Source organism: Canis lupus, chromosome 36 (genome assembly GCF_011100685.1).
Source record: "Canis lupus familiaris isolate Mischka breed German Shepherd chromosome 36, alternate assembly UU_Cfam_GSD_1.0, whole genome shotgun sequence".
NCBI lineage: Eukaryota > Metazoa > Chordata > Mammalia > Carnivora > Canidae > Canis > Canis lupus.
Genome location: NC_049257.1, coordinates 21,602,096 through 21,616,198, shown reverse-complemented (window position 1 = coordinate 21,616,198; position 14,103 = coordinate 21,602,096). Strand labels below are relative to the sequence as shown.

At 40.7% G+C, this 14,103-nt stretch overlaps 1 protein-coding gene across 1 annotated transcript; it reads left to right on the top strand.

Annotated features, from left to right (window-relative positions):
* The first annotated feature begins 10,414 nt into the window (after positions 1 to 10,414).
* Positions 10,415 to 13,820, top strand: TTC30B (tetratricopeptide repeat domain 30B). Its single transcript, XM_038584952.1, has one exon. It carries the CDS (start codon positions 10,690 to 10,692, stop codon positions 12,682 to 12,684), a length of 1,995 nt encoding a protein of 664 aa, XP_038440880.1. The 5' UTR covers positions 10,415 to 10,689; the 3' UTR covers positions 12,685 to 13,820.
* Positions 13,821 to 14,103: the final 283 nt, after the last annotated feature.

Sequence of the window (14,103 nt, the reverse complement as noted above, 5' to 3'; positions counted from 1 at the left end):
TATAGATAAATAAAATCTTTAAAAGGACCTGAGTTAAATTCATTCAATGAAACAAGCTATAGGTTTAAAAATGATCATTATTAATTAACGAAGAACATTTTAATTAGTTCAAGATACCAAAATACGTCACATATATAGGCACCCAAATAAACTGAAGTTCTTTTTTATACATAGCTACATATTGTACCTTGAAATAAGAGATGCAGTTCTACTGCTTCTCTTTAACACAATTATTCTCACATAATCTCCCTCCCCAATGTTACTCCTACTCAAGTAGTATCTAGCGGGAATGGTATTTAGGAGAGATAAAGAAAATGAGTGTCTCCCATATTTGTATAGCTATGAGAAATAAAGAAAGGCTAAGCAATGAAAAGTAGAAACCAAGATATCAGTGGTAGTGAAAAATCTGAGTATGACACACTGGGGATGGGGTAGGCAGTTAAAACACAGCATGACCAGTTCAATTTGAATTTGAGATAAACAGGTGACTTTTCAATATATGCCCCCAATATACTTCTCTTTATACTAGATGTCCTGCAGTTTTCTTTGTAAAAGCTGGCAAACCCGGAGTAGGAGGATGCTATAATATGTTAGCAGTAAAAAACATTTTAGATGTCACAGAAGAGTATGATTTGGGTACAGTGAATGTCTGGGTTAAATAATACTGAATAGTTTCAAAGGTACTATATCGAGAATTACACTCAAAAAAAGCCCATCACTATGAAACACATAATCTGAATATACCCTTGCAACATCAACACCAGCAATGAGACCTTCAAGGAGGTCCTAACGCCATTGTCTTACTGGTAGTCTAGAAAAAACTAGCTATTCTATCTTTAAAGGGAATTGCTAGTTAGACTCTTAAACTTCTACAGAAACTACCAGAGGCAAGTGAATAGTCTCCCTTTTGACTCCTTCCCTATAAGATAAACAGAATTAAAAGTAGCCTGAGGGCCCCTACCCAACAAAGACTGCAATTCTCAACTAGGCCAGCTCAGTCACCAAATAATCAAGTTGGGGGCCTTTTCCCCACTCTCCAACTACCTGACTTTATCAGGCAACAATAATCATGCTCTTAAAATGTCCAAATTTTGTTTTAAAAAAAGATCTAAGCCATTCACAGAGGCAGAGTGAAAGAATAGGAAATATTTCTCAATTAAAAAAAAAGGTTATTACAAAGGTGCTTAATAAAATACAAGGTAAATGTACTTAAAGTTATAGCTTAAAGTGAAATGTGGGGAACCTGTTTCATTTTTATTAAAGCTGAATTTATTGCTTTGGTTTATTGGTTTATGTTCTCAGAACTTAATTTAGTCTCTAGATGATTTGCCCCAAGGAAAGCAGATGGGTCAGCTGGGCGTTGGACTATACCAGCCAAGGGCTTTCGATATAGGTATTAACTAACTTTGGCCTGTGCCAGCAACCCCCAAACAAACAAAAGGCATTCCAAAAAAATCTTTCCAACTTACTCCCAACTTCATCAGGATGAACTTTTTATAAACATCCCTTGTGCTTTCTTACCTTTGCATTGCAACTCTACCTCTTTCTTTCTCTCATATTTATAAGCTTAAATCCTACCCAACCTTTAAGGCTCCTCTATGGCATCACCCCACTTCTCTAGCCTGTCAGCTCTCAGTGGGGGCTGCCCTACTCTAAGGGGGTATGTTGAATATTGTGGGGATTTTTTTCTGGTATTGTCTATGGCCTAGCACTTATATACATTAAATTACATACTATCCTGTAGAAATCATTTTCCTTCTATTTCTTCTCCATATTATAGTAGAGGCATTATGTAATAGTGTTGATTTAAAAATCAGGTATATAAGGAGAAGTAAAGAGCCAAGAAGGAGTAACCATGACGCTTCACTTCTGAAAAAGGAAAGTACAGAGGGAGTGTTGCCCAACCATACTTAGATTTATAATGGAGCTACAGAAATTAAGACAATGTTGTACTGGTCCCAAACTTGATTAACTGACAATGAAATAGAATAGAGAACTCCAAAACAGGCCTACATACATATGAAACTTTGTGTATTACAGAGAAGCCATGTCAAATTTAGGTAATCTGAGAGACTGTTCAATAAATAGCACTGACAAAAAAAGGCCATCCCTTTGGAAAAAAATTAGATTGAATCTTCACCTCAGATCACACTCTAAAATCAATTCCAGATGCATTAAAAATTTAAATGAAGAAACAGGGATCCCTGGGTGGCGGAGCGGTTTAGTGCCTGCCTTTGGCCCAGGGCGCGATCCTGGAGACCCGGGATCGAATCCCACGTTGGGCTCCTGATGCATGGAGCCTGCTTCTCCCTCTGCCTGTGTCTCTGCCTCTCTCTCTCTCTCTCTCTCTCTGTGTGTGTGACTATCACAAATAAAAATAGAAAGAAAGAAAGAAAGAAAGAAAGAAAGAAAGAAAGAAAACTTTAAAAAGTATATATGAATATAATATAGCCATGAAATAAGTAAGTTTTTAAAAACAAGACATAAAAAGCATTGAGTATAAAAGAAAAGATTAATAAATTTGCCTACATTAAACTTAAGTACTTTATCTTAAAGAAAGTGAAAAGTTACAAACTGGAAGAAGAGGCTTGTAATTCACATAACTTATAAAGGATTAGTATAGGAGTATACAAAGAACTAAAAATCATAAGAGAAACACTAATAAGCTTACAGAAAAATAAGCAAATATAAGGTTGGACTTTTCACAAAAGAGAAACTATATAGAGCCAATAAATATGAATTCTGACAATATGAAGTATTAAAGATAATGTGGATTTCTAGAATCTTTCATATGCTGCTGTGGGAATGTAAACTGGATCAACTATTTGGAAAACTGTTTGGCTTACATATGAACATTAAACATCCTCTAATGACACAATAATCCCACTTCTAGGCATATATACAGAAAAAGTCTTGGACATGTGCACTATGAAGTATGTACAAAAATGTCTCAGCAGCACTTTTCAAAACAGCAAATATCAAGACACAACCTGAATGCCGATCAATAGGAGAGTAAATGAGTAAACCGTGGAATGTTCACACAATGGTATATAATAGAGTAGTTGAAACCAGTGAACCACAGTGACACATGCAAAAATATGGATGAATCTTAGAATTATATTACAAGAAATGATATATGTTATGTGAATTCTTTTCATAAAGCTAAAACAACTAAAATAAAAATAGGTTCAAGAAACTCATATAGATTCAGTAAAACCATATAAAAATGGAAGCAAAATGGAGCACCTGAGTGGCTCAGTTGGTTAAGCATCTGACTTCAGCTCAGGTCATGATCTCAGGGTCCTGGGATTAAGTCCTGCATCAGGCTCCTCACTCAGTGGGGAATCTGTTTGTCCCTCTCCCGCTTCCTCTGCTCGTCCCCCAATTTGTGTTCTTCTCTCTCCCTCTCTCAAATAAATAAAAATCTTTAAATTGAAAAAAAAAAAAGGAAGCAAGAGAACACTAAACATGAGACTCAGGGTGTTGATTAATCAGGATGAGAAAGACAAGAGGATGGCTTGGGAGACATCTCCAGAGTCAGATGTAGATTATGGTAAAGGTAAAGGTCTTACCTTTTATGCTGGGTAGTGGCATCACTGGTGGTTTTTATATTATTAAAATAGCTAAACAAACAATACTAGAAGAGGACCATGCATAGACCAAAATTGGAGGCTGTGTCATTCATCAAGGATTATGACTGATGAGTTCATGTACCTAAGATTTTTTTAAAAGAAGAAAAATGGGAAGGAAGGAAGGAAAGAAGGAGAGAAGAAAAATTATGTGTATCGGATGTTATATATCATATACAAATTTCATTTCAAAACAACAAAGAGGGTCTTGGAAAATATTTGTTATAAAAGGGAGTTGCAAACCATCACCGTAGCCAAATGCTGGTTTGTTTTTACTAAATAAATAAATTCTGAACCTCTATGTTATGTTGTGCCATTCATAAGGCACTACACATATGTCTGGGTTGTGGATTTTTAATGTACTTATAGTATCTCCCCTGTTCTCTCAGTTTCTTGAAGATTCTAGATTCTCCACTATGCACAGGGCCATTGGTAAACATTCACTAATTTGCTGAAAGAACAAAATATACTATTTAACTTGATGCTTTAATTTCCTGGAAAAGTAGGTTTAATGAAGACACTAATTTACACCAAATAATTACCTTTCTACTTTCTGGAATTTATCAGGTACTCTTAGGAATACAACATCTGAAATATCAGGAGAACATCTACTCCTAGGTGCAAATGTTTAACTTAGTAGTTTCCACCCATATTTATTTAAGCCTGAGATACTCTAATAAGATTCCCAAGGAATCTCAATTGCTCCATTCATGTAATAAAAAATAGTTAAAATATATTAAGTATCTACTATGGGCCAGATGCTTTATATAACCTTGAACAGGGATTCCTGGGTGGCGCAGCAGTTTAGCGCCTGCCTTTGGCCCAGGGCGCGATCCTGGAGACCCAGGATCGAATCCCACGTCGGGCTCCCGCATGGAGCCTGCTTCTCCCTCTGCCTATGTCTCTGCCTCTCTCTCTCTCGCTGTGTGCCTATCATAAATAAATAAAATAAAATAAAAAATTTTAAAAAATAACCTTGAACAAAGAAATTATTATTTTTTAAAAGATCTTATTTATTTATTCATGAAAGACACAGAGAGAGGCAGAGACATAAGCAGAGGGAGAAACAAGCTCCCTGCAGGGAGCCCGATGTGGAACTCAATCTCAGAACTCCGGGATTATGCCCTGAGCTGGAGGCAGACACTCAACCACTGAGTCACCCAGGTATCCCCAAAGAAGTTATTTTTGTCCCTGTATTACCAATAAGGGAACTGCAATTCAGTGAGGTTTAAGAGTATTTTCCATGGCTACATTGTTGGCAATGGCAGGACAGAGATGTGACTTCAGATGGTTTCATGCTGAACTAGCCTGTCTCTTTCAAATATGTTATGCCACCTTTCACGTCTTCAGTTGTTTGTTTATTTATTTTTTATTGTTTTTAAAGGTCCCTCACAGATAGAAGGCAAGGTCCATAGGGTTCCATTTGCTGAGGCCAGAGAAGAATATAAAACAATTTCTAAAGATTAAAAGGCACAGAAAAGGCAAAGAACTCCTCTGTGCATAGAAATCCAGAGGTAAGAAAAGCACTTGACGTGCTTATAAAACAAAATAATGTTATTAAATTATTCAATAGGAGAAAGTAACTAAATCAATTGAAGTTTCTATATCATCCTTAACTTCTACTACCATATATAGCAACCATCCCTTTCAAAACCATCTGAAGTCTCAGTCCCAAGATATTCCCATACATTCAGGCAGCAAGAATCATTAAAATGAATGACAACATCTTATACACTTGAGACAGAAACTCTCACTTAGGAAGCAAAGACCCTGGGAGTTTTGTTTTGCACAGGGAGGTTCCCCAGAGTAAAACTCTAAACAAAGAGGGGAGAAAATGTGCCTTGAAATCTTTGTAAGGGTCTCAGGAAGAGATGAGGGGAAGCCATTTAGGAGACTTATTGCAGATCCGGGAGAGAAATGGTGGTGGCAGAAAGCAGGGCAGCAGGAGGGGAATTTGAAGAGATATATATACAGATTTGATACATTTCAAAGACTCTCAGAACTGTATTCATTAGATGTGAGGAGTTTAGGAACAGGAGGCTTCAAGGAGAGGATTGGTTTCTGAATTGGGTTCCCTAGTCCACCAGCACAGACCCTGGGAGTATGTTCCATAACTCTCTGCAGTGAAAGCCTTAAAAAATACTACAGTACTGTTGAGACAATTAGATGGCTGGTTGTCAAGGCCATCATGGATGGCTCTCTAGTCCTGCAAGCCAGAAAATATGTTCATAGGCTGATGACAACTTTCTAAGAATAGCATCTTCTGGAGCACCTGGGTGGCTCAGTCACTTAAACATCTGCTTTTGGCTCAGGTCATGATCACAGGGTCCTGGGATTGAGCCCCACACTGGATTCCCTGCTCAGCAGGGAATCTGCTTCTCCCTCTCCTTCTTCCTCTGTGCACATACATGCTGTATCTCAAATAAATAAAAATTTTTTTAAAAAAAGGAAGAGCATCTTCTGACCACAGATTTCAATTACCTTTCCCATCCAATTTATTATTTTCATAGCTAAATTGCAGAAATGAGAACAAGCATAGGATAGATCTGACTATGAAAGTTACCAGTCTTGGGAGAAAGAAGTTATACTACAAATCATTTCTTGCCTCTTAAGAATGTGAAAAATGCTCAAATGAAGTGATTTGGGTACCAGCCCCAACAATGCATTCCACAGCACACTCCCAACTGTGGGGAATAAATTTTTCAAGGGCAGTACCACAATTTGTCTACTCTGCTAATTCTTTCTCTAAACCATGTTATTGTGATCTGCCTAATAAATTAGTTTGGATAATAACACCATAAACCTCAAAATAGAAACTATTTGATCAAAAGCAAGATATATGGAGAAGGAAACATATTACTATATAAAATATTAATAGAGCTGGAACTACCAGAGAAAAAAGATTAAGTCTTAGTGAGGTTAAATTTCTCACGATCTGAGCATAAATGTTCCCAAGTGTGGATTCAGCATACAATCTTTTCCAAAAGTCTTAAAAGATTGAACAGATGCTCCTAATTTGGCACTTATTTTTTTTCTTCCCTGTTTATGGGTGAGAGGTGAGAGGTGGTGGGAAGCAGGTTAGTTCTATCATCATCAATAGACACAAAAACTCATCATCAATAGGGACAAAAACTCAAGCTGGACTCCAGAGGAATCAATCCGGCCATCCTGCAGAAAATGACCTGGACTGGCTGGGAAACAGAAATAATAACTTGGCAAATGGTTTTGCAGAAGGTTTTCCTTTATCAAGGAAAATGTTTAATCACAGCTGAGGTTGAAATACTCATAAATAAAATTTACTAAAAAGAAGTGGTTATTTTTACAAGATAAATAAGAAACAGTCATTTCCAATTAGCTTTATAAGAGAATGCCAAATAGAACATCGATGGGATTTGATCATCTCACATTTTGGCAGGCAGAAGCACAAGCATATGAAGAACCAAAATGTCACACTTTTAGCTCCTACACATTTTGCCTAAATGAAATTCTTCTATATGTTAAACATGCCTCTGCTTATGCAGCAAAATCCACCTTGAGTCCAACATCATTTTCTCAAAACCTAAATCCTTCAATAAGGCAGTAAATCATTTTATTGCAACCACCAAATGCTTTCTTATTGCTAGGAATGGTACAATACACTTACTTTTTGATACATGTTCCAGCTTTCCAAGATTTTGTTGGAAACAAAATGATCCTTTATGATAGTTTATAATATTCCACCCCATTTATCATTTTCCAGAATTTCTATCATTAATTAAAGGGCCTTCTTTCACCGCTGCACCCTCCCAATACTAATGTATTCCCCAACTGCCTATCAGAGACTAAATAAAAGTCAGTCTATCACAGCAGCAGTGATGGTCATGCCAATTTCACAGTGTGATTTGTGCACTCATTTCATTTTCAAAATGACCCTGCCCTCCATCTGTCTAAACCGAATGTCCTGCTTTTTTCAAGCCAGGCCTCAGGAACAGAAGCACATGAAACAAGGGTAAAGACACACAGCATCCTCCTTCCTGCCCCCCTCAGCTGCCACACCCACAGACGGGTAACAACACAAAGAGGGGACCCCAACTGATGCCTGAAGGGATCAGGGAAATTTGGGGCAAAGCAGATAATCCATTTTTCATATATTTCCAAAAAGCCATTTGAAGGTGAATGCTTTCATGATACAACTCTGAAACAGACTAAGAGATATGAAAGGCAATTTCCCATCTCCATGTTCTGTCATTTTGCCTTGATTTAACAGCAAATTACCAAAGGTAACAGCTTAATACATACGCATTTAAAGTACAGTAGGATTTTAAAATATTGAGCCCTTTGGATAATAATTTCTTTCCAAGAAGTGGTATCAATCAGGCAGTCATAAAGGAGAAGATACCCTATTTCGTGATTATTCAGCCACACTAGTTAGCATCCCACAAACCATGTACCTCTTTTGGTTGAAGACCAGATAAGGCTGCAGCCAGACATTGGGATGGAAGAAGCTTTTGAATAGGGTTATATAGTGGTCTTTCTCTGTTGCTTTCTCAGGGAATTCTGAATGGCCCAGAGCCCCCCTCGCTTCCTCTGAAATGGGTGCAGTCTCTCCTTCTGTCAGTATTCAAGCAGTGAAAGGCTCCTCGTCTGGTCCCATCTAGAACACAAGTTTGGCAAACTTCTCAGCAAGGGAAAAGAATGCATAAGTAAATGAAGTCAGTGGCTTGGTACTACAGAATCCAGATGCCTTACCGAAATCTCTTTTTAGCTTTAACAGGTGACTAGGAACTACACTGCCACCCAGCAATCACTTCCTTACATCTGCTACCAGCTGCTCAGGCCAGGAAGTCCAGATTTTACTGCCCAAACCAAGGTGGTTGTTTTAATGGGAAAAATAACAACCAAAAAAAAGGCACTAGTATTCCCTCAAAATTGGGCCCTTAAGTAATACATACATTGAGTTAATTCAACAGCCTCTCTTTCCTAATAACTTAGCTTTTGGATATCATCATAGTTCAGCTGTTTCTTTTCTTTATCTAATATGCAGAACGCAGGGTGATGATTAAGCTTAGAGATAATTTGTGTAAATAACAGAGGGCCCTGTAACATGGTTGACGTTGCTCCAAAATGTATTTATAGAGAACTCTTGTGGGCTGCAACAGTACTGAGGCAGATAAGGGGTTTACACTAAAGTTTTTAATTATATTAGCGAAGACATACTTCCGCCTGGACTGTTTATCTTGGATTGTAGGGAGGTGAATGGCAATCTGAAAGACTGTGGAACGCTATGAAAGAAAACCCCCTTATGCCAGGGCTCCGGCAGAGGCACTGCATATGATATTCATAAATTATAGCTAATTTTTTTTTCTTTTATAGAAGGAGCAAGGGAGCCGATGGCTCTCAAGCAGGCTCCACACCCGGTGTGGAGCCCACCATGGGGTTCTATCCCATAACTCCAAGATCATTATCTGAGCTGAAATCAGAAGCTGACACTCAGCTGATCAGCTGAGCCACCCAGGGACCCCATAAATTACAGCTAATTTTATTATCTTAAGAACTGCTGTTAAAAAAAAAAAAAACAAAAAAACAAAAAAAACAAAAAAACAAAAACAAAAACAAAACAAAAAAAAACAAAAAAAAAAAAAAACGAGCTGCTGCTGCCTCACTGGGATAAGTCAGTTTTTGGGTTTGTTTTTTCTAAGATTTTATTTATTCATTCATAAGAGACATAGAAGCAGAGACACAGGCAGAGGGAGGAGCAGGCTCCACCGGGGAGCTCCAGCTCCACAGGATGCCGTGACCTGGGGTCACGCCCTGGGCCGAAGGCGTGCGTCCCACTGACTGATTATTATATTCAGCTCTCACAAATTAAACTGTCTCCACATCAGTCTAAACTATGGGTATCTTTTTTACTAGTAATTCATTATAATTTTATAAGATAATTAAGTCCCTACTTTTCCACTGTCCCATGAGAGGCAATATTAAATTCAAAAGTAGGGGATCCCTGGGTGGCTCAGCGGTTTGGAGCCTGCCTTTGGCCCAGGGCGCGATCCTGGAGTCCCGGGATCGAGTCATAGGTCGGGCTCCCTGCATGGAGCCTGCTTCTCCCTCTGCCTGTGTCTCTGTCTCTCTCTTTCTCTCTGTGTCTATCATAAATAAAAATAAATAAATAAATCTTTAAATTCAAAAGTATTTATACAAAAATAGCCCTGAGGTAGTAACATGGACTCTAGAGCATCTATTCCAAATACATGACAAAGGAACAAAAGAAAATCCAGGGCTTTTTCTTTCTTTCTTTTTTTTTTTTTTTTTTTTTTTCTTTTTGGTACAGGAGCAAATTTCCAGAGATCTTCAAACTAAGAATCTGAGGTGGAGAAAAAATTAAAGTGTAGGAAAGTTTCTTTCAACTGAAAGAAAATCCAGTTTTTATCAGTGATGTCCAAAAAACAATTCAGTGATATCCAGAAATATTAAAAGCCTGACAGGTGCAGGCTGATTGTCTGTTTCTCTCTCACACACAAAGTAGGTTTGGAGAGTGAGAAGAGCAACGGTGCAGGGACACTTCTGGCCGCACTTTTATCCCCACCCCACCTTGGAAAAGACTCGGTCATCGGTTTTTCCACGGTCCTTACACGGCAGTGAAATTTGGAGGATCAAGGGAGATGAACTGTCAAGTGTGCAAACCCTAACGAAAGAAAAGGTAAGCGCTACCTCACCTCCTGACGACGGTGCGGCCGCCCGGCGGAGACTACTCCTCCCGGCATGCAACGCGGCCACGCCCGCGGCTGCCGCGCGACGCGCCCGCGCATGACCGGAAGTGGGGTTTCGGTACTGACGGGTCTGGAGGAGTTTTTTCTTGGCTAACGCCGCTCACCTCCGGAGTCTTGGGGACGGGCCGTATATGAGACCCTCGCGTTAGTGACTCCGTTCTAACCCTTGTCTGGCCTTTCCCCTGCAAAGCGACTTTAGGAGTCGGGAGCGGGGGGGGAGCAACCCAAAAAAATTGCAGTATCCTTTGCGCCTTTCGTTTCCGGGCGGCCGGTTGCCGTGGCAACCAGCGCGCCCCAGCGCCGCGGCGGCGGGCATGGCCGGGCTGGGCGGCGCGCACGTCCCCGATGGCGAGTTCACCGCCGTCGTGTACCGGCTCCTCCGCGACGCCCGCTACGCCGAGGCGGTGCAGCTGCTGGGCGCCGAGCTGCAGCGGAGCCCGAGGAGCCGCGCCGGCCTGTCGCTGCTCGGCTACTGCTACTACCGCCTGCAGGAGTTCGCGCTGGCCGCCGAGTGCTATGAGCAGCTGGGCCAGCTGCACCCGGAGCTCGAGCAGTACCGCCTGTACCAGGCCCAGGCCCTGTACAAGGCCTGCCTCTACCCGGAGGCCACCCGCGTGGCCTTCCTGCTGCTGGACAACCCCGCCTACCGCGGCCGGGTCCTCCGCCTGCAGGCCGCCATCAAGTACAGCGAGGGCGACCTGCCCGGGGCCAAGAGCCTGGTGGAGCAGCTGCTGAGCGCGGAAGGCGGGGACGACAGCGGGGGCGACGGCGAGCCCGACGGCCAGGTCAACCTGGGCTGTTTGCTCTACAAGGAGGGACAGTACGAAGCCGCGTGCTCCAAGTTCTTCGCGGCGCTGCAGGCCTCGGGCTACCGGCCCGACCTGTCCTACAACCTGGCCTTGGCCTATTACAGCCGCCGGCAGTACGCCCCGGCGCTCAAGTACATCGCCGACATCATCGAGCGTGGCATCCGCCAGCACCCGGAGCTCGGTGTGGGCATGACCACCGAGGGCATTGATGTCCGAAGCGTTGGCAACACCTTAGTGCTTCACCAGACCGCCCTGGTCGAGGCCTTCAACCTCAAGGCCGCCATAGAGTACCAACTGAGAAACTATGAGGCGGCCCAGGAGGCCCTCACGGACATGCCACCGAGGTCAGAAGAAGAGTTGGACCCCGTGACCCTGCACAACCAGGCGCTGATGAACATGGACACCAGGCCTACGGAAGGGTTTGAAAAGCTACAGTTTCTGCTCCAGCAGAACCCCTTCCCCCCAGAGACCTTTGGCAACCTGCTGCTGCTCTACTGTAAGTATGAGTATTTTGACCTGGCGGCGGATGTCCTGGCAGAGAATGCCCATTTGACCTACAGGCTTCTCACCCCCTATCTCTATGACTTCTTGGATGCCATGATCACCTGCCAGACGGCTCCGGAAGAGGCTTTCGTTAAGCTTGATGGGCTGGCAGGGATGCTGACCGAACAGCTCCGGAGACTCACCATCCAAGTACAGGAAGCAAGACACAATAGAGACGATGAAGCTGTCAAGAAGGCAGTGAATGAGTATGATGACACCCTGGAGAAGTACATCCCCGTGTTGATGGCCCAGGCAAAGATCTACTGGAACCTTGAGAATTATCCAATGGTGGAAAAGATCTTCCGCAAATCTGTGGAATTCTGTAATGACCACGATGTGTGGAAGCTGAACGTGGCTCACGTCCTGTTCATGCAGGAAAACAAATACAAAGAAGCCATCGGTTTCTATGAGCCCATAGTCAAGAAGCATTATGACAACATCTTGAACGTCAGTGCTATCGTGCTGGCTAACCTGTGTGTTTCGTACATTATGACAAGTCAGAATGAAGAAGCTGAGGAGTTGATGAGAAAGATTGAGGAGGAAGAGCAGCTGTCCTACGATGACCCCGATAAGAAAATCTACCATCTCTGCATTGTGAATTTGGTGATAGGGACACTCTATTGTGCCAAAGGAAATTATGACTTTGGTATTTCTCGGGTTATCAAAAGCCTGGAACCTTATCATAAGAAACTGGGAACTGACACCTGGTATTATGCCAAAAGATGCTTCCTGTCCTTATTAGAAAACATGTCAAAACATACGATCATGCTCCGTGACAGTGTTATTCAAGAATGTGTCCAGTTTCTAGAACAATGTGAACTTTATGGCAGAAACATTCCTGCTGTTATTGAACAACCCCTGGAAGAAGAAAGAATGCACACTGGAAAGAATACAGTCACATACGAGTCCAGACAGTTAAAGGCTTTGATTTATGAGATTATAGGATGGAATATATAGTTATGTCTGATAGAATATCTTTTATCATAATACCTTTATATATATTTTGTGGTTTTATCTATATTTAGCTATAGATATTTATATTTAGCATCTTTACATTTGTCACATGTTAAACTGTATATTTGAAAAGTCATATTAATTAGATTAAATAATCTTATTGTAACTTTTGACACCTAGAATAATATATGAAAAATCAAAACTGATTGGGACTCTGCATTTGTTAGAACTTGTAGTGCCTTTTTCTTCTCCTTTGTTATCATATGTGTCTGGTTGTATTTAGAGTCCCCTGCACATGGATTATAATTTCCAGGGGCATGGCACTCTCAAACCCAGTTTGATAGTGTAGTTAACATGTAGGATTTCTAGGCTTTTACTGTTAAGTTTTAGGGATTGTGTGTTCCTTTCTCACAATTTACTCTTTAATTTGAATATACACACATTTTGCATAGAGTTTAAGATGTTTTGGCAGGGTTTTTCAATATAGATGTAACACTTTCTGTAACCAAAATTCCTTAGGTGATAAATGTTTGGGTTTCTTTTTCTGTTTTTTTTTTTTTTTTTAATGTACAAATTTAGAGGGATATCTTGTGCCCTTAGTATTATGGTACTATAGTATAGAGACAATAAACAATTGCTGAAGAAACAAGTTTTCTTTTGTTCCACTTGTTAATAATGTGTACATATGAACAAGATACTTTGTTACGTTTTTCATAACTGCTCTCATTTATCTCTAAATAGTGACTAATAGCAGAAGTACCCTGAAAACTTAGTTCTAATTCCTACCTACTTAGGTTACTGTTGGAGTTTTTCTGTGTTGTAGCCTCTTTGGTAAGGAAAAATCTACACTATTGCCATGACCCCACCAAACTTCTTTCCTGCCTCTATAACATATTAAAGGAGGTGAAACCTTATCTGGTAGGTTCATAATGCTAGTTTCACACTCCCAACATTCCCAAGGAGAACTCCACTCATTCTGCTTAGGCATTTTTTTTTCTGAACCATATATGAGCTTTACTGTTTGTTCACTTACTCCTTCTCTACCCATAAATGTAACTGTCAACTCCAATTTAACCTGGCTCAGAAAAAAAAAAAGTATTAGGTTGAATGATATGAAATTGCTGATCTTGAAAGTTATTGACCTACAAAACTAACAGTTTCTCATGGTTCAGTCTGATAGCTTTCAACTGATAGTGAACGCCTGACATAATGAGATGATGGTTTTTTCCTTCAAAAAGAAATCACTTGGACATGTAGGTACCTAGACCAGGTATGCGCAGCACAAATCCTCTGTAGCATGACCTTCTGGGTGTTCAAATTCTAATAGATCTATCAGAAAAATTTGGCTTACAATGAAGTCCAATGGTTTTCAGTTCATAAGCATTTTAAATCTTAATTATGTATGCTGATACCACTTACCAT